Genomic DNA, 20,937 nt, shown 5'->3' on the forward strand with positions numbered 1-20,937 from the left:
ACACAGATAACAGATGATTGTTTAGTAAAGATTGATGATAATAATTTGATAGGAATAGTATTGTTGGATTTTTGCTCCGATTTTGATGTACTGGATCATAAATTATTGTTGGAAAAATTGACATGTTACACTGTAAAACCCGACAAGTAACTTAACTCAAACCGTTTGAGTAAACAGATACCCTTAAAAACCTGACAAATTAGGTTTACTCAAACCGTTTGAGGAAACCGATTGCCTTAAACCATTTAAGTACTCTGAACTTAATTCAGTTGAGTTCACTGAAAGAAGATTTACATTGCAATTAAATAATTAAGTGATTAAGTGATTAATTGAGTGATAATTGAGCATTAGTGATGAACACCTGCTGTTAACAAACAGAATTAATGAAGAAAAGAGAGAAAGGAACAACAGCTGACTTCAGACACAGCCTCACTCAAACCTGACAAGTTATGTTAACTCAAACCGTTTGAGGAAACTGATTGCCTTAAACCATTTAAGTTTAAAAACTAACAGTTATAAGTACTCTTTACTTAATTCAGTTGAGTTCAGAAAAGAAGCTATACATTGCATTTAAGTAATTAAGTGATTAACTAAGTGCTGATTGAGAATTAGTGATGAACAGCTGCTGTTAACAAACAGAATCACTGAAGAAAAGAGAAACACATGAGCTACTACAACTGACTTCAGACACAGACTTAGATGAAATCAACTGAAATAAAATACATGAAATCTCTCAATTTTTATATTAATAAAATACAAAGTAGAACAAAATTATATGTTCATCCAGCAGGAGGTGCTTCAGAGGTTTTTTTGTAGGACTGGGTATTGATTCAGATGTTCCAATTCGATTGGATTTTGATTTTCAAGCTCTCAATTTGATTCAATTTAGATTTTAAATTCAATATTCGATTTCGATTTTTTATTTTACTACATGAATGAATATAGCTTTAATACAAATTCTATATTTATGAAAATGAAGAGTGAACATAAGATTACTTAATGGTTAATGAATAAATGGTATTAATAAATTAATAAATGGTAATTACTTATGGTTTATTAATAAAAGGAAATTAAGAGCCACAAACCTGTATATTAAACACTTTTTAATTTAGGTACACTTGGGTACAATAAAACAAAACCCAACTCGATATTTCAGATGCATACAATGAATAGACAGAATTTTGATGCAAGACGAAAAACCGATGCTGAAAATTGGACAAGTCAGAACAGTCGCATGGCCTGATCAAACAGGATCAGGTTATTTTATGTTTAAGATAAAACAAATATAAATGCATGCATGTATACATTTATTTTCTTCTGTTGAACACACAAAAGAAGGTATTTTGAAGAATAGAATATGGCTAACCAAATTGTTTTGGTCACCATTGACTTTCACATATTATTCTCCATACTATGGAAGTCGAGGCAAACAGACACATCAACTGTTCGGTTTACCCATATTCTTCAAAATATCTTAATTTTTGTTTGACAGAAGAAATAAATTCATAAATGATGAATACATTCATAAATGATGACAGAATTTTCATTTGTGGGTGAACTAAAACTTTAACACGGGACTTCTCACAGTAGTCTCAAAATATATTAACACTACCTCATTCAAAACTGTAATTTTTTTGCAAGTAAAGGAGTTGGTCAATGTGCTCTGGCAACTTCTTTGAGGTGTCTGTCTGCAGCAGTCGCACCGATTACTTTAGCCACTGGAGCATAGGCTGCCTCAAGCAGATCCTACAGCACACAGGATTTTTTTGACCTCTTTGGTTGGGCTTCAAGGTGTCATGCACGACAGATTTGAGTTCCTTAATGACAGCCGAATCACTGGCAGTCGAGCGCATCTCATCAAGGAGCTGTGCGTGCAATGGCGCAATAATAGAGAGAGTAGCTGTGATTGTGGAATGGATAATTTTTTTTTTACCTTTAATCAAAGTCATTACTGTTATATACCCAGTGAGATTATGAGAAAATTGTGTAAGTGCTTTATAACTTGAATTTCAGGAAATGGGTCAATAATACCCATTACAATCATTTTTTTTTTTTCATCCAGTGGGGACATAATTACTGATTATAATGACTTATACTGTCTTTTTTATGTGTTTTGTATAGCACTGCGTTAACATAAAACCATGTCTACATTTGTGATCAGAGAAATAACAAACAAGTGCTACTCTACTGCTAAAAACTCAATTTTGAATCATCAGTGGCAAATTCTTTAAATATTTAAACATACTTACAGACTGTGAGTCAGAAGCGCCAGAGTGTCATTGCAAAGTTGTAAAACAGTTTTAAAGAGTTTAAAATGCTTAAATAACTTGTAAAGTAGCGGTAGTCTTGTACATACACGTTTATCTATAGGATTTAACAGAGTTTTATTGATGTTACAAATGACTTTCTACATGCTCAGTACAATTATTCAATATGCTGAAAGCAATTATATAATCTAAAAAGTAACATTTGTGATTCGCAGTGCACATGCAGGAGCAGTTTGTTTTGTGATTAACACTTTTAATGGTGAATAATATTTCTTAAAAAAAGAAAAGAAAGAAAAAAAGAACGTGATCTTTATTAATGGAAAAAACTTTTTTATTTTTTGTAAGTTACCAGAAAATAAGTATCATTGTGACCCGTGTTACATTGAGTTGCAATATTCGATCCAACCCCAGATGCCAGATCCTGTCAGAAAATATTTGTTTTGTCTGATCCCTAAAACCCGTTAACCTGTAATCAAGACGGTCATTAAAGGGGGGGGGGGGGGGCTGGGGTGAAATGCTATTTCATGCATACTGAGTTTTTTACACTGTTAAAGAGTTGGATTCCCATGCTAAACATGGACAAAGTTTCAAAAGTTAAGTTGTACGTTTGCAGGAGTATTTTTGTTCCAAAAAAACCTCTTCCGGTTTGTAATAAGTTTCGAAAGTTTTTTTCGAGTATGGCTCTGTGTGACGCTAGATGGAGCGGAATTTCCTTATATGGGTCCTGAGGCACTTCTCCCGGAAGAGAGCGCGCTCCCGTATAGCACAGCACTGAGAGCACAACAGACTTCACTGATCAGAGCGAGAGCGCCGCGAAATGTCACAAAAGAAGTGTGTTTTTGGTTGCCAGGGCCAGACAACCCTGCACAGATTACCAAAAGAGAAACAGCATTAAGGGACCAGTGGATGGAGTTTATTTTTACAGAGCATCAACGGAGTTGTGCAAGTGTTTGTGTTTGTTCCCTGCATTTCGAAAATGCTTGTTTTACAAACAAGGCCCAGTTTGACGCCGGATTTACGTATCATTTATTTCTTAAGGATAATGCAGTCCCAACGGAAAAGGGTCACGATCGTGTGTTGGAACCGCAGGCGGTGAGTAAAACTGCTTCAAATATCTCTGTGTTGTTAACTTAGCTATCGGCGCGTAAGCACATCAAGTAAACAACATGTGATGTTGTCATCAAACTGCACTTTCCACATGTACAGCTTTAAAAAAAAAAAAAAAAGACGACATAAAGTGGAACTTAGTCATTTTCCAAAACTGCTAAGCAAATATACACAGTTTCAGTACACACCACATAGAGACGCCTTTGCTGATGCTGCTCTTGTTATATTTCAGCCCCTGGATCTGATTCTGGATCATAAATATACGCTGAATCTGACTGTTAGCCATGGTTTGTTTTGGTTGGTTTTGTCCTCACGTATTGTCACAGCTTCCACATGCTCTCAACTCAAAAGCCTACTGGCGCTCGTGATTCTTTAGCTCCGCCCACACGTCACGCCTCCAGCCGGTCGTGTTTTTCCGGGAAAAATCGGTACAGACTATCTCTCTCTTATGTATAATAAAACTAAAGACTTTTTGGAGTTATGAAGGATGCAGTACTACTCTATAGGTACTCAAGATTAACAGGATATTGAGTGAAAACGAGCATTTCACCCCCCCCCCCCCTTAACAATCATGTGTTAAATAGCAGAAAGAAAGCAGGAGTGCTTTGTTGTTTTCTAATGGAGTTTCAGTGCTCAGTCTGACTTCACTGGCTTTTTCATCGCTACTTTGTCTTTCCTTTGTCTGACCAGCAAATCCAACAAAGCAATAATCATAGAAAATGACTGCTTCACAACATCGTCCTGTGATGTTTAAAACCATAAAATGGTGACACTCTCTTACTCTTAAAGACATATATCCTTTGAAACACACAGTCATAATAGTGTGTGTCCACTAGCACAGACCCAGTACTTCAATTTATTCCAATATGAATTGTGTGGTGGATTGTGCGCTTGACAACGGATTAAAGCGCATTTAAAGCAATGCTCAACATGTTTAAAAATATGGCTCAAGTGTATATATGATGTTTACACACCGGATGCTTTGCAGTTGCCATATGTAAATGTTACATATTATTTATACAAATAAAAACATTCGTATACACGTTGTTGTTGTTGTTGTTGTTTTTGTCAGCGGCACTGAGCAGAGTGTTGATGCTATAGTGAACAATAAAAGCAAGGATAATATAAAAGGCAAATAATAAATGACTAAATAGTTAAAATGTTTGAGAAATGATAATGTGATTACAATGAATAATTCAATGAATGGTTCTATAATTAAATGAGCATGAATGGATAAATCCCAGATTACGTGAAGACATATAGAGTAGCTCACTTATGCTAGAGAGAAAGACCTAATAAAGAACATCTCAATCATTTGTAAAAGATGTTTCACATGACATGACATGAGCTTCTTTCCCTTCTTATTTTTTCCTCCTCATAGGCTTCAGCTATCTTGTTCTTCAGCTCTTGAAGCTGCTGATCAGCTTTCTCTCTGAACTTCTTCAGTTCCTCTTCTTGTGCTCTAGTTTCATCATCACGATCATTCTTCATCTTCTCTATTTCCTCTTCATGCCTCTGTTTCATCTCATCACACGCTTTTTCTTCTCTGTCTATTCTTTCTCTCTCCTCTCTTTCTCTTCTCCTGATCTCCTCCTCTTGCTCTTGCTTCAGATCTTTCATCATTTTCTCCCATCTCTTTCTCTTCGCCACTCGTCTCTCTTCATCCTCTTGTTTTCTTGTCTTCCATTCTTCTTTTCTCTCTCGCTCCAGCTTCTCCATTTCCTTTTTCTTTTCTTCATATTCTCTATATTTCTGCTCTCTCGCTCTTATCTGTTGCTGTTTCTCCTCCTCTCTGTTTTGTCTTTCTTCTTCTCTCTCTCTTTCAAAGTCTTTCTCCTTGTTCTCCAGTTCTTCTTGTTTTTCTCTCAGCTGTTCCTCGTGCCTCTCTTTCCTCTTTCTTTCCTCTTCCTTTTGTTCCCTCATCTGTCGTTGCTTCTCTTCCTCCCACTCTCTCTGCTGTCGTTTGGTCTCTTCGTCATTTTCTGCCTCTTTTAATTTTCTCTTCCATTCTTCTCTCTCTTTCTCTACTTGTTCCATCCTTATCCGCTCCTCTGAATCTCTCTGTTTTATTTCCTCTTCCTGTTTCATTCTTAGATCTGACATGATGTGTTGATGATCATATTTCATCTTTTCTAGATCTTGTTTATATTTTTCTTCTCTGGTTTTATCTTCTTCTTCTCTTTCTTTTTGCTGATTTTCATACTGTTTTCTCTGATCTTCATTTTCTCTCTTCATCTCCTCTACTCTTTGATCGTATTCATCGTTTAGCTGTTTTTTCAGCTCTGATTGTTTCTGATCCTCGAGCTCTTCTTTCTCTTGCTCTGATTTGTCTTTCTCCTCAAACTCTCTCCTGAGTGTTTCCTCTTGTTCTCTGAACTTCTTTTTCAGTCTCTCTCTTTCCTCATCCGCCCGACGTTTTTTCTCTTCCAGTCTCTTTCTCATGATTTTGTCTTCCATGTCATATATGGCTGTTAATTCATTAACTTGAGTCTGATTTTTTCTTTCATTTTCTTTAAGCATTTTCATTCTCTGTTCAATGGAGACCGCTGCATCCTCAAACATCTCATTAGTGAAATATCTGCCCTGCTTAGATTTCCTCATTTCTTCTATTTTATTTAACAGCTGCTTAACTTGTTCCCGATCTTGTATATCTGTATTGTTAAAAGCCAGGAATCGGTTTCCATAATCTCTGATCAGTTTGTCGAGTTCTTCATTTTTATATTTCCCTACATACTGTTCTATTGTTTGTTTTTTAAATTTGTCTTTTCTGGTGTAGAGAACAATGCTGAAATCTGCTGCTTCTGGGCCAAATATCTTGGTTATCATTTCTAAAGTGTCTTTCTCCTCCTTGGTGATTTTTCCCATATTAAACACAGCGATGAACACGTGTGGTCCAGGTGCTGTCAGTGAAATGCATTTCATGATTTCTTCCTGCACTTGTTCGATTGTCAGTGAGGGGTCAAAGAGTCCTGGAGTATCAATAACAGCTACTGACCGACCGTCAACTTCACCGATGACCTTTGTACAAGCAGTGGTCACTAAACATGAACTGTCTTTACTGTAAAACAAATTATTTCCAAGGATAGTATTTCCTGTTGCAGACTTTCCGCTTCCGGTCCTCCCGAACAGCAAGATTCTCAAACATTCTGGATCCGTTTCATCATCTGAAAATGACAATAATAGAGTTTACAGATCAACAAAAATGTAGTATTGAATTTGGGACTCTGACCAGCAAGTGTTTGACTCAAACCTAATATTTTAACTATTACATATTAACAGTCCTTCTCAGTGATTCTAAAAAAAAAAAATGTCTGGCTCATTGCTTCCCTATCCATTATACAGGTATCTTACCCCATTATATCAGATGAAGGCTAACTGTCGTCTCTGAATATTCTCTGTTTTTACAGTAAGGATTTTACAAGCTGATCAAGTGTTTGTTGTTGTTGTTGTTTTCAACAGATCTGTATCGTTTCTTCTAAGCCTGATCCTTTGCGCTATGTTCTTTTAAGTGGGTTTGCCAACCACTGATTATGCTCTTGGGTATTCTCCAAAATGGCGAAAGACGTAACTCCTCGGAGAAGAATTACTGAATTAATTTCTTTGTGTACAAATATTCCTGGACCTGGGAACCTTTCATTTGTAAACCAAACCTATTAAAACCAACAATAAGAAATGTCCCTGTGTAATGCGCTTGAGCTTCTGTGTTCAGTGTATTTGATGCACACTTTTGTAAAGATCTCTCATTCATTTCACATTTACTTTTATCTGCCGTCAGATTATCGAAGACGTCGTTGTCATGACGCATTGCTATAGGTTGCATCTTGCTTCGGATTTGATTGATTGGCATTCAGACACAGCTAGCTTCATGATTTCTAACCATATGTTGTATTTATTCTGTTTATTGTGCAAATAAAATACAAGAAGTTTATATCAGCCCTCCCACATTCATAATTGAACACTCTGCATACCCAGGTTGTCATTTTAGATGTGACTTAAAGCTTAATAAAGTGTTAAGAATAAGTATGTAAAATTAATTATTTGAATGCCGTACAGTCTCTTGCTTGAGACAAAAATAAATTTAGTTGAAAGCATGGTGAGCCGCAAAACAGACACCGTTTCTCAAGCGCTTTCCGCAAGCGCGATTAGAAATGAAGTTAAACATGGACAAATGTGTTTCATTCGTTCGTTTATAACTACTCATAACCGCCACCCTCATTCACCAAAATTTGTCCATTTAAGCACACACACCTGAATCCCAAAGCAACCTGTACTTGTTCGGGTTTCACTTGCCAATTAGGTGTTGCGTCTGTGTTCTTTGGTTTGCATGTCATTAATTAGTAAATCACCTGCAGAAATTTCCACACCCCTCTGTGCTTTTTTGGAACTTCACTCTCGTGCTAATTTGCCCTGTTTAGTAAAACTATCCCTTAGTCTTGTAGTGTGCAGTCAGTTAAAGTGTTTACCGCTGGTTTGTGATTTATCTGTGATTTCGACCTTGTGGCCCCGCTGTAACTAACTGATCAAAATCCTAAAATGCTGCTACTCATAATTAATTAATATAAACTAGTGATACATTTCCTCAACAATATGGCAACTACATAGTTAAATAAAAGTATAGTTTATTACCTTTTTTTTTTTTTTTTTTTTTTTTTTTAGTTAAAAAATTAGCTGGTAATAGTGTGACTTACTGTTTGGGCTCTGAGTGTCAGGAGTTCCTTTATGAAGTTCTTTAAATTCATTAAATGAAGTTTTATCTGTTTCTTTCTCTGCTTCCTCTTCTTCTCTTAGTCTTTCCTGTTGTTTCTGTTTCTCCCATCCCTCTCGTTCTCTCTTCAGCTCTTCCAGAATCTTTCTCTCTTGGTCCTCTATATCTTTAATGTCTCTTTTATATCGTTCTGCTATAAATTCTTCTTCTATTCTCTTTCTCTCTGTATCACGATTCTGTCTTTCTTCCTTTATCAGCATCTTCATTGTCTCCATCTCTTGTTTAAATCTCTGATTATATTCATTCCACATTGCCTGCTCTTTCTTTCTGCTTTTCTCCTCCTCTTCTTCTCTTCTTTGTTTTTCTTGTCGTTTCTGTTTCTCCCATTCCTCTCGTTCTCTCTTCAGCTCCTCTCGTATCTTTCTCTCTTGTCCCTCTATGTCTTTGATATCTCTTTTATATCGATCTTCCCTCTCTTTACATTCCTCTTCTCTTCTCTTTTTCTCTTTTTCATGATCTTCTTCCATCTTTGTCTTCAACTTATTTATCTCTTCTTTATGTTTTTTTATCAGTTCTTCTTTTTCTCTGTTCAATTGATCTGCTTTCTCTGTCAGTATCTTCTTCTGTTTTTCTTGTATGTCTCTTTCCATCTCTCTGAACATCTTACATGAGTAGTAACTCCCTCCATTTGCTTTCACCATTTCGTCTATCTTCTGCAGTAGATCAGTCACCTGTGTTCGGTCTTTGGTCTCATTATTAAACACATGGAATCTGTTTCCACACTCAGTAATGAGGTTTTTAAGAGAAGATCCAGTGTTTGCCAAGAAATGTTCAATGGTTTTGTTCTTCAGTTTGTCTCCATTGGTAAACAGCACTATGGTGTACATTAATGAGTTATCACCAAACGTCTCTCGGATGATCTTCACTGATTTCTCTTCCTCTTGAGTGAATCGTCCCAGTGGAATCAGTAAGAGAAACACATGTGGTCCAGGCAGGATCATGGAGATGCAGTTTCTGATTTCTCTCTGGATTTCATCATTACTGAGTTCAGTATCAAACAGTCCTGGAGTGTCGATCACAGTAATGTGTCTGCTGTTGATTTCATGTGTCTCTTTCTTACACACTTTAGTAACAGACTTTCCAGAAAAGTCTGATATATATGCTTCTGTTCCTAAGATGGTGTTTCCAGTTGAACTCTTCCCAACTCCAGTTTTTCCCAGCAGCACAATCCTCAGTTCATCTTCTCTGTTTCTCGGATCTAAAGATAAATCAAAGAAAACAACATTTTATTCAACTTCAAGTGAAGACTGCTAATTTTATATAATTTATAATGAAGCATCATTTGTTTTGAACTCTGCATATAAGCTTATTGTTTTTACTTTAACAATCACGAAAAGTGTTTAATTCCTTCTGAATTTCTCACCATTACCTTGTGTTTGAAACCACGACTCTAAAGAATGGATTCTCCTCTTCATTTCTTCAAATTTCTGCAGTTTTTCCATCTGTGCATCCAACAACGTCTCTGTGGAGAAGCAATCACCACTGTTTTCCTCAACCATCTGCTTTAATTTCTCCACCAGCTCAGACCCTTGTGTGTCTGGTCCAACGAAGTGTCGTCGTCCTCCAAAACTCTCAATGACATACCGAGTTTCTTCTTTTAGTTCTGCTGTGTGATGCTCTGAACTCTGCTTTAGGAGGATCATGGTGTGCTTGTTGATTCTTGAGCTGAATATTCTCTGGATCCTCTCAGATTCTGCTTTGTCTTCATTGTTAATTGGACCATCAGGAAGAATGAGGAGGAAAGCGTGAACTCCAGGATGACAGAGAGACACACAGCGGTGAGCCTGACGCATCACTTCCTCCTCTGAGAGCTGAGTGTTGAACAGAGCTGGAAGCTCCACCAGACTGATCAGACGTCCATGCATCTCCACGTCACTCCTCATACACTCTGAGCTCAGCTCTGATCTTCCCTCGCTCTGCCTCAGTATCAGGTTTGATAAGAAGGATTTGAATTCACTGTTACTCCCACACACAACCAGATTCAGCTTCACACCATCTGGAGCTGTGTCAAAGGAATAAACTGGTTTACCTATTTGATTTGAATATAGATTAATGCTGCATTCATAATGTTTTTGTGTATTTTTATGTGGTTTTAGCAATCTCTCTTGCATGATGTGCAAATAGAAACCTTTCAAAAGTGGGGAAACAGCACTTCTCAAGTTTTTTTGCTGTAAAGTTTGCAAGTATTACATGTAAATCTCAGTGCCCTTTTAGATATTAGGTCTTAAACTTTCCTTTGTGCATCTCAATTTTTAAGGCTCTATATGGTTCAGTTTCAGAGACATTGGAATTTCAGTATGGTTCCAGGAGAAAATTGTTAAAATGTGCAAATTATGCTGCTGCCATCTTTCTAAAGTCATTTTAACCCCCTGTAATAAGGCTTATGAATCTCAGGTGGAATTTTGAACATTATGGATTACTGGATTAATCAGTAAATATTCATCCATGGCATGTAATATTTTGGCTTTAATCACTATGTGCGTCTAACTTTCTTCAGAAATAAAATATTAGCAACGACATGAAATCTTCTTCTTATATATTAACTCAGCTTCTTATTTATGCCTGCCTGATCATGGCACTTACTTTTAAAAAGTGATATATCTTAGACTGTTTTTCTCTTTTGTATCTCTTTTTCTTTAGTCATTCTGCTAATGTTCTTTTTTTATTTATTTATTTTTCTTTGTACTGAGCGTGTAAGTGAAAGTCGTGACATTTGCCAAGTATGGTAACCCATATTCAGAATTGGTTCTCTGCATTTAACCCATCCAAGTGCACACACACAGCAGTGAGAAGTGAACACACACCCGGAGCAGTGGGCAGCTATAGATCCAGCACTCAGGGAGCAACTTGGGGTTCAGTGTCTTGCTAAAGGGCACTTTAGTCCTGGGTATGGAAGAGAGCACTGTTCATTCTACAACTCCTGCCAGCACAGAGACTCAAACCAGCGACCTTCTGGTAACTAGTCCAAGTCTCTAACCATTAGGCAACAGCTGCCCCACAGCATCATGAGTGTATACGTCCCTTACTGCTGATTGGCTACAAGTGTTTGGTGCTTGGTCTGATCCACTTTTCAACATAATTTTTTACAAATTGCTTACTGCAGTTATAATGTATGGTTATCCCAGTGTAAGATGTATTGTACTGAACTATAAATAAGATGAAATAACCTTTGAGTTTATAAATGTATTCTCACAAAGATTCTTAATCCAGAAAAATGAATCCACTCACCCAGTGTTTTGATCTTCTGCTGTAACTCTTTGATTTCTTTGTCTCTCACACTCAGTTTCTCCTCTAGCTCTTCTCTGACTCTCTTCTCTGGAGCTCTCAAGTACATCTGAAGGGAATAGGGTTCAGTCTCCATGCTCTCTATACAATCAAACAGGGCTGAGATCTGTTCTGAGCTTCTCTGGTCCTTTAACCCCATCACACTGTGCCAACTCCCATAGACACTCACAATCCTCTGAGATTCTGTAGATTCTACAAAATCTGTGATTTTTTTGTCAATACTGAGTTCAGCAGTGAAAAGCACCATGAAATGCTCTTTAGAGTTATATATTCTTTTAATCTTCTCCATTTCTGCTTTGTCTTCCTCATTAAGTGGACTGACAGGAGTAACGAGGATGAAAACATGAACTCCAGGATCACAGAGAGACACAGAGTTGAAAGTCTGACACATCACTTCCTCATCTGAGAGCTGAGAGAGAGCTGGAAGCTCTATTACACTGATCTGCCGTCCATGTGCCTTCTCCTCTTTCTTCACACACACATTACTCCTCTCTCTCGGAGGTAAAAGTTTATTCTTTTGTTTATTGATAGTCCCTCGAAAGACTTTAGACACTGAAGACTTGAGTGTTGCATTATTTCCACACATCACAAAGTTCAGCTTCGCTTTTCCAGTAGTCGTCACTGAAAACAATATTTAGAGACAGTATATATCAGTGTTGGTCTCAAATGTATGTAGCAACAATCACTTTCTGGGGAATAATTAACTCAAATGAAGTGAATATTCATGAGTCTATGAATATAACGTGCTTATTGCTTACAAATATTAAATTACCCAAAGAGGGAATATTTAATCATTTAAAGGTAACCTTTACTAGAATTAATTTAAGTTACTCTAGACAATCTGTTCGTCCAGCGAACTGGAAGCTAGACTTCCTTATCAAAATCCAATAAAAATACCCTTCTTACAAACTCCAAGAAATATTAATCTTCTGATCAGGAAAAAACAATATTTTCTGTGTCTGTACTACTAAGATTACTGAAAATTAATTCATATAAAACAAAGCTCGTAGCGTAGATCACACGATTCAGGGACTTCGATCTCAATGAGCAATAAAACAATTCAATTCAAGCAAATTATAGGATTTAATAAAAACAGACTAAAGAGTACATAACTACAATTCACACGGAGTAAATATGAGTATATAGCAAAACGAAAATACAATTTAAACAAGGTAAATGAACAAGAATAATAATGAGAGAGAGAGATAAAGAGAGAGAGAGAGAGGGAGAGAAAGTGAAAGTGAAAAGCAATCTCAGCGTGGCAATTTCAAACAGTTAACTTTGCAAGAGACCCCAAGTCATTGGATGATTTCACAAACATGGAATATCCTAGACAACCTTAAACAGCAATTTTAGTTGCGATATAAGAAAGTACTTGCTTTGATCTGGCTCTTGTGTGTAGCTGCGCTCAAATTGTCCGGTCTGTGCGGCCTCAGCGTGGTTCTTTCCAGAGCAGATGATGCGCGAGCTCGATGGTTAACGCGAAGGTAAACTTTGCCAAAAGATGACTAGACTCAAGTTCGTTTGGCTCGTGAGGGCAATTGAACGAAGTCAAATATCAGCAGACAATAAAGAAAAACTAGAATGAAACGAAAAGTAAAGAAGAATAACGGAGAACTTCTTGAAGTCCGGTTGCAAAGCTGGGAATCCTCTTTTCTCTCTGGCGGAATGCCCAGAACATCGGTTTCCCCGAGCTTTTACGTGAACCTAGGTTCACGCCTAATTTTGAGTATGATCCAATGAAGTGTAAACAAACTGAGGCGGGAAAAATCTTCTTTGTTTGCTGATCTCCGCCCACTGGTCTAATTTATGGCGATGACAAAATTAAACATTTTTCTTAAGCAAGATCGTTCCTCTGAAACAATGCATCTTTTTGTAGTTTGCTATCAAGATTCGTTACAGTCGTGTTTTTACGATTATACAGACACCAAGAACTATAGTTTTATCCATCAAGTATACATTGATATTTAGTTATTCTTAACTAAATGCATATAAAGTTTGCATTAAACACACAGTAACATTCATATATTCCACTATGCCTCATACATACATTTGAGCATGAAAAGGGAGATATTAAAATACATTTAGAGGTAGTTTTAGTAAAAAGGTCCATGGGCTAGCAAAATTGCTTGTGCCTGTTTGTGAAGGTGTGTGCGTCTTTTTGCGCTGGAATGTGCGATCGAAAGGCGGGGGTGTTTGTCTTCCCTTTTGAAGTTCGATATCGCATCTCTGGATAGTCTCCGAGGTGTTATAACTCTCATCCACGCCAGGACGTTGCCGTCGTGCTGGCGCCCAGGGTGGTGAGTTATGTTGTAAGAGGGTTGTAAAAGAAGGTCCTTGTTTTTTTCTTTAACTCACGTTCTGGTCTTTGAGTGTAGAATGTGTCAAAGGGGTCAGGATTCATTTATCTGGAACAGATGGTTGAATACCATCCGCTCATTGGTGTTACATTCCCCCTTTGTAGTCGGATGATGCCCTGTGGTCATTATCGGACAACACCCACCACCATGGTCGGATGGCAGGTGAATCCTGACAGTCGGATAGCAGGTGTTTGTTAGGGCTGAGGACTCAACTCGATGAGGTCCTTATCCCTCTCTGGTGTGTTACCATCCCTTCGGGGTTTCCATCGGAGACTTCCAATCCTAGTTGTCTTGAGTTTAGCTGCAGAGATTCGCATCTCGTTGAGTTTCCTGTATAGGACTAAGGCCACGCCAAGGGTCAGGGTGTGGCCGACGACCATGGAGATGCACAGTGCTGTGTCAGCTGCAGTCCAGGCTTGGACAACAGGTGAGGTGTTCAGGATGGGTAATCGAGACAAGGCTTGGAGGGCTGCGTCGACGGGAGCAATGTCAATGAGCTGAGGCCCGCCTTTTTCAATCCACAGTTCCAACTCCGGACCTAGGGTGAAGTTGTAGTTCTTGAAGAAGGATGGGATTTCTAGTTCTGATTGGTACTCTTCACTCGGAAGATGGTATAAGGCCAGATCGTCGAGGTGGAGGATGGCCCCTCGTGGGACTTGAATCCACATGCTCTGGTCGAGCAGATTGACACGGGTGGCTGTGTCATGCTGGTCGTAGGTCAGTGTAGCGGTACGTACTGGAGTGTTAACGAGCCATCTATCACCTACAATCTCAGCTTGCGTCTCGGTGACGTGGCTGCGAGGCTGGGCATCGGCAGGGCAACGCGTGTCGCTGATCATGGGTTGCAACCCGCAGATTCCATCAGTATTGTCTCTGAGAAATGGTTTGCTGGGGCAGAGGTAGTGAATGTCTTTAGTTAGGGTGCACATGTGCAGGTTTGGGGCTAAGTACAGCTGGGTGTTGCTGTCATGGTACGCCACCACCTCAGGGGTACGTATCTTGATATGAGTGTTATCCTTCCAGAACCCCACATTAACAATGTCTTTGAGTCTGTAGATTCGGCTTGACTCTATGATGGGTAAGTTCAGGAGGAAACTCATCTCCTTCTGCTCAGGATCCACGTAAAGGGGAATAGCACTACCTAGAGAGTAGGCAAGGTGGATTTGCATAGGATCAGTGGGTGTGGTGATGGCGGAAGCCAGCACATTTTGCACCAAGCTTAGGGGTATCAGGTATGGTGGAATTCTTCCCATGGCTAGACTGTCGATGGAAGAACTCACTTCCCGTAGCATGTCAGTCATTAATGCTGTGACCAGCTGCGTTTGGGCAAAGTCATTCTGGAACACAGTGAACAGCTGTTTCATGGAGTTCATGGTCTTGTTCAAAAGCACGCTGTGGGTGTTGAGAATGACCACCGTTCCTTTCAAAGTCTTTCCAATGGTTTGCAAGGATGCACTCTGTGTAGTGAGTTGCTCTTTTAGCTGTGGAAGTTCAGTCTGAATTTCAGCCACATGCCGTCTCACAGTGGCTATATTTACTGCATTGACACTGGACATACCGATGTTGAACAGAGTTCCAACAGCAGCGGCGGCTCCGAGCAGCGCTCCCAGGAAACGTTTGGGGCGGCGGTTGTGTCCACCTAGTTCCGCCTGGGTAACAGTCATCTTCTCAAGTTGGTTGAGCATGTGCTTGACATCGGCCTCGGCGTGCTGGAGGGAATCCTCTGTCCAACGGGCACCGGCCCAGCTGTACTGGGCTACTGCGCGGGGGTAGTGTGCTCTGTAGACGTTGCGGGGGTCGAGTCGAACGTATACTTTCTGGGTGTACGTCCGACAATTCGTGATCAGGAGTCCCGGTTGCTCTCTCAATACAATGCCCGAGGCAGGACCCGGTGTGATAATGTCTGATGACGGCTGGCCTCTGGTTGACTGGAGGCACAGGATGAGAATCCACAGCAGCATCCTGTTACAGGCCAGAGAGAGAGAGAGAGATGGGGAGGAAAAGGGAAAAGAGAGAGAGGGAACAGGTCAGTGAGGTTTGTCCCGGGTTGGATGGGACAGTCTTTTCGCTTCGATGGCGGCGGTTGGTGTTTAGCTTGCATTGGCCCCTCCCTGTCTTTCTCTGCTAGTGGCCACATGTCTCTTAATCTGGTTACGGTGGACCCATTTGAGAACTGGTTCTCTCGATCCCCGACTTAGCTGGATTTGGTACGCAACTGGGGAGAGTTTGTTCATAATCTCATGAGGTCCCGTCCAGTGTGGCAGGAATTTCTTTGACAGCCGCTGGGGGCCTGTCTGAGTTGGCGGGGTGAAGCGGTAATACAAGACCCTGTCGCCCACATTCAGTTCCTGGTGTGACGCTTTCCGATCATAGTATGCTTTCTGGCCTTCAGCGCTTTTTTGCAGGTGTTGCTGGGCAAAAGCAAACGTTGTTTTCAAGTGTCTATGGAGCTCGTCAAGGTACTGGAATGTGGTGTAAGCAGTGACAAGGTTGGAGTCTCCTGGTTGATACAGCAAGTGTAGTGGCAGGGTCATCTGCCGCCCAGTCATGAGTTCAAAAGGGGACACCCGTGTTGATTCCTGTGGGGTGGCTCTGATGGCCATCAACCCAAGGGGTAGTTTCACATCCCAGTCTTTCTGATTAGCAGACACATACTTTTTCAGCATGGCGACCACCGCTCTGTTCGATCTCTCTACCTGGCCGGATGCAATTGGATGGTGGCTGATGTGTAGTTTAGCTTGTACCCCTAGGCATTTCCAGATCTGTTGCATGATCTCGGCCGTGAAGTGGGTACCTCTGTCTGAGTTGACTCTCAGTGGCAATCCGAACCGGGAGAAGATATGGTTCATCAGGAGGTATGCAGTGGTTTGGGCAGTGTCATTGGGTGCTGGCAGACACTCTACCCACTTGGTAAACTGGCACACCACCGTGAGGAAGTACTTGTTGCCTCTTGTTGATCTGGGCAGGGGCCCTACCCAGTCGATTTGGAGGTCTGACCACGGGAACGTGATCCCTCTGCGTTGCAGTGGGGCTCTGTGGTTTGGGTTTGCTGGTGTGAACTGGCAGCACACAAGACATTCTCTGACGTACTCTGCCACATCTTGTTGCATGCCGGGCCAGAATGCCACCTGTCTCAGTGTGTCATACGTGGCTCTGGCACCGTGGTGTCCAGCACATGGTGTGTCGTGGGCGTACATTAGCATTACCCCCTTTTGGCATCGTGGCACCACGAGCCGTGGCGATGTGTTGTCATCAGGTGCAAACCACAGAATGTCGTCTTGTACACGTAGCATGTGTCTGGTGTTATACAGGTGTCGGAGGCACGAGTCATCATTGAGCTCAGCTTCAGTGATAGGGTGGTTGGAGGGGTCAGAGAGGTGGTTAAGAATTGTCTTTATGGCAGTGTCAGAGGCTTGCATATCCGCAATGTCGTTGTTGGAGATCTGCGGAGTTAGCGATAGCGACTGTGAGGCGGGCACTGCCACAGGTGAAGGTCGTTTGCTGCGGGTTAATACTGCAACATCGGGGCTGGGTGTGGGTTCTGGGGGTGACCACACCTCCCCGTGTAGTGCGCCTGTTTTGGCGAGGGCATCGGTTTTATCATTTAAGTCTTTGTCCAGCCCTGGTAGCTTAGAGTGTCCTTTTACCTTCTTCCAGTACACAGTCATATTGTGCATTTCGGTGATGTTATCACATTCTTGGAACAGGTGTTGGTGTTTGACTGGCTTGTTGTTTGCCGTTTTGAAACCATTCTGTTTCCAGCCGGTAAGGTGGCACACAAAACTGAGTCTGGCATAGTTAGAGTCTGTACAGATGAGGATTTCTCTGATGTCATGGGCTGATGCGATCTGCAGAGTTATGAGAATGGCTGCTATTTCTGCATATTGTGATGACTGGGGACCTAACTTGAAGTGTTGTGGGGAACATGGCTGGTCGTTGACCCACAGCACTCCTGCACCTGCCTTGAGGATGCCATCGTGGTTGTAGGAGCATCCATCGACGTAGGCTGTGAGCATGCCCTGACACGCATTCTCTTCAAAGTACCTGTGACAGGTCGGTTGTTGCTGTTGGGGTTCTTGCACGCCCATTTCTTCTGCAGATATGTTATCAGAACAGTTTTGGCATGCGGCCAGTCCATTGCCCAGGGCAGACTTGTGATTCTGTGCATACCGTGCCTCAACATTGCGTCCTTGGAGAGCCATTAACCATGTGGCTATGCGTGAATTGGTGACCACGCCATCTCGGATTCGCTGGCTGTTGAGGAACATTACTGGCTGGTGGCAAGTCTCTATGATAACTTTCTGTGCCCCAATGTAATTGGAGAATCGCTGAATGGCCCATACAGTGCAGAGCAGAGCTTTTTCACAGTCTGAGAACTTACACTCTGGTGGAAGCAGTGTCTTGCTGGCATAGGCAACTACTTTCTTGTCTTGATCATGCCGTTGGTACAGGCCAGCACTGAGACATTGGTTGGAGAACCCAGCTTCCAGGTAGAATTCCTTTTGTGGATCGGGGTAAGCAAGACACGGAGCTGTGCATAAATGTCTTTTTAGTTCTTTCATGGCGTGTTCTTGAGCCTCTGACCAGACGAAAGGGCAGTCCTTTTTAGCAGAGCTGTCAGAGGTCTGGCAATGTCCGAGTAGTTTTCGATGAACTGTCGAGAGTAATTGCATACCCCTAGAAAACTCCGCAGCTCAGAGACGTTGGTGGGAGGCTTGATGTTTTGAATGGCATGAATGCGGTTTGACTGAGGTTCAATGCCTTGGGATCCGATGAGCAGGCCCACGTAGTTAACCTTAGTTCGGCACCACTGTCCTTTGTGGAGGGCGATCTTGGCTCCGGCGGTGGATAGTTGGCTTCAAAACATAGTCTATTTCTTTCAGGTGGTCGGCCACCGTTGTGCTCTTCATGAGAACATCGTCTACATAGATCAGGTTGCCTCTCATTCTAGCGTCTGGCAGGCTTTGTTCAGAAAGATGTTGAATTCAGCTGGTGAGTTGGCGTAGCCGAACGGACACCTGTTGAAGGTGAACTGTCTGTTGCCAAATGTGGAATGCCAACTTGTGTTGGTCTTCCGGGTGCACCGGAATGGTCCAGAATCCAGAGGCCACATCAAGTGTAGAGAAGATTGTGGGCTCCTCTGATTCGGGGTAGTTCTTGTTCTAGCTGGGTCATGGGCCATCGTGACAGCGGCACCTGTTGATTCAGTTTCCTGTAGTCAATGGTGGGTCGCCATTTGCCGTTAGGTTTGAGGACGGGCCAGATGGGGGCTGAGTAGGTGCTGTTGCATGGACGGATGACCCCCTTTTCAAGCATAGATTCGATGATCTCCTGCACTGGTTCGTGTGAGGCGATGGGAATCTTGTACTGTCTGACAAAAGTGGGAGGAGCATCAGGGTGCGTAGGGATGCGCACCGTGTGGAGGTTGGTGAGACCACAGTCTAGAGAGTCTTTGGCAAAGGATTCTTTGAACTTATACAGAACTTGTCTGAGTCCTTGACGATCTGTATCGCTTTGAAGTGCATTAGCGTCTTGTAGAATTTGCTGCACTTGAGATTCAAAACCTGGGTAAGGCTCCTCCATCGGTGTGTCATCAGTCGGGTTGGCATTGAGAGGTGTAGTAGGTTCATGAGCTCACCGACGTTCTTGTGGGAGACTGTGTATATTGTGAGGTGTTCGTCCTCGGTCAGCTCCGTTCTGCCACACTTGGTCTTTAGGCACCGACATAACAGATGTGATGGCAATGAGTTTGAAGGGTGCAGTGAACAATGTACTGTCTGTACTCCTTCGGGTATCAGTGCGGGTGGAATGGGACCAATGACAGGTAGTACAAGTTCAAAAATCATGAAAGTCATGGCTTACTAGCCATCCCAGCCGGTAGGCCTTGGAATGGTTGATGTTAGTGCAGTTGTTGAACAGGATGTAGACTACACGAGATGACACTTCAGTGCAGGGGTGTGGCTTCCAGTGTGAGTCCGAGTTCCACACATTCAGGTGAGGGTTGGAAGAAACCCAGCGTGTGGGTTTAAGGTTTGACCCCATCGCATGTTGAGCCGAATAGCGACCCCTTGGTGTAAGCTGGTAACCACCGTTTCCTGTTCGTTGACTAAAGTGCAGACTTCTGGGATGGTCTGCCCTGATATGAGGTTGTCATGGTTGATGGAAACGTGTGGCTGCAAAGTCAATGGGCCCATACAACTTCATTAAAAGTGTCCACATGAGCCTTGAGGCGAATCAAGAGGTCTGCTCCAATGTAAACATCGTGTGGCAGGTCCGGAAGGACCAGGAAATAATGAGTCAGGCACCGATAATTCCATTTCACATGCAAAGCGCAGATTCCTCTAGCAGAACCATTGAGGATGGGTGTGAGTTCAAAGGGAAACGAGTGCGCTTGCTGGCATAAGGGAGGTCAGGTGTCTTCTCAGTGATTGCATTGTATAGTGACAGACTAATGGCTGAGTTGTCTGCCCATATGGCCAGAATACTGTCCGTTGTTGTTATATCATGCAGCTGCAGTTCGGTTTTGACCTTGGGCAGTAGGTATCAGAGTCTTTAGTGGCCTTGAAGGTACAGAGGATCGAACTTGAGCCTTGGTTTGTTGTTGAGGCTGGATACCTATGGCTGGCTGCTGGGGTTCCCGTGACCTCTGTGACCCGACAGTCTGGCTCTGTGGGAATTCTCGTGACCTCTGTGACCTGACCGTCTGGCACCTGGGAATTCTCGTGACCTCTGTACCTGACCGTCTGGCACCGGCGACCTGTGTGGTTGGAGGGGAAGAGGTTCTCGCACTTGAGCCCAGACTTTCAGCTGTTTGAAATCTAGTAAAGGCTCAAAGCGATCAAGCAGGTCTTTCCCGATGAGAAATGAATAATTGTTCATTGGTGAGACATAAATAGGATGTACTAGGCTCATAGGTCCGATCGTCAGGTGGATGGGAGCTACATTTCTGAGCTGGATGTCATTTTGGCTGTATGACTGCACATTCAGCTTGCAAGTGTGAAAATTTAGAGTTCGATTCTGTCTCTGAGCTTCAAATTTGAGCTTATCAAATAGTTGAGCCGAAATCAACGTGAGGTCTGAGCCTGTGTCCACAAGGGCTTCGAGTCTCATTTCCTTTTCTAAAGTGATGGTTAGGTAGAGTTTCCGAGCCACT

General features: G+C 41.8%; 1 protein-coding gene across 1 annotated transcript; it reads right to left on the reverse strand.

Moving 5' to 3' along the window:
• Nucleotides 1-4,016: 4,016 nt before the first annotated feature.
• LOC113040417 (trichohyalin-like) lies at nt 4,017-12,036 on the reverse strand. The gene is made up of 4 exons (XM_026198769.1): nt 11,368-12,036; nt 9,509-10,141; nt 8,063-9,337; nt 4,017-6,538 (listed from the first exon to the last, which is right to left on the reverse strand). The coding sequence occupies exons 1-4, from the start codon at nt 12,008-12,010 to the stop codon at nt 4,704-4,706; spliced, it is 4,386 nt and encodes a 1,461-aa protein (XP_026054554.1). The 5' UTR covers nt 12,011-12,036; the 3' UTR covers nt 4,017-4,703.
• Between the last annotated feature and the right edge of the window lie 8,901 nt (nt 12,037-20,937).

The sequence above is a fragment of the Carassius auratus genome, chromosome 22 (assembly GCF_003368295.1).
Source record: "Carassius auratus strain Wakin chromosome 22, ASM336829v1, whole genome shotgun sequence".
NCBI lineage: Eukaryota > Metazoa > Chordata > Actinopteri > Cypriniformes > Cyprinidae > Carassius > Carassius auratus.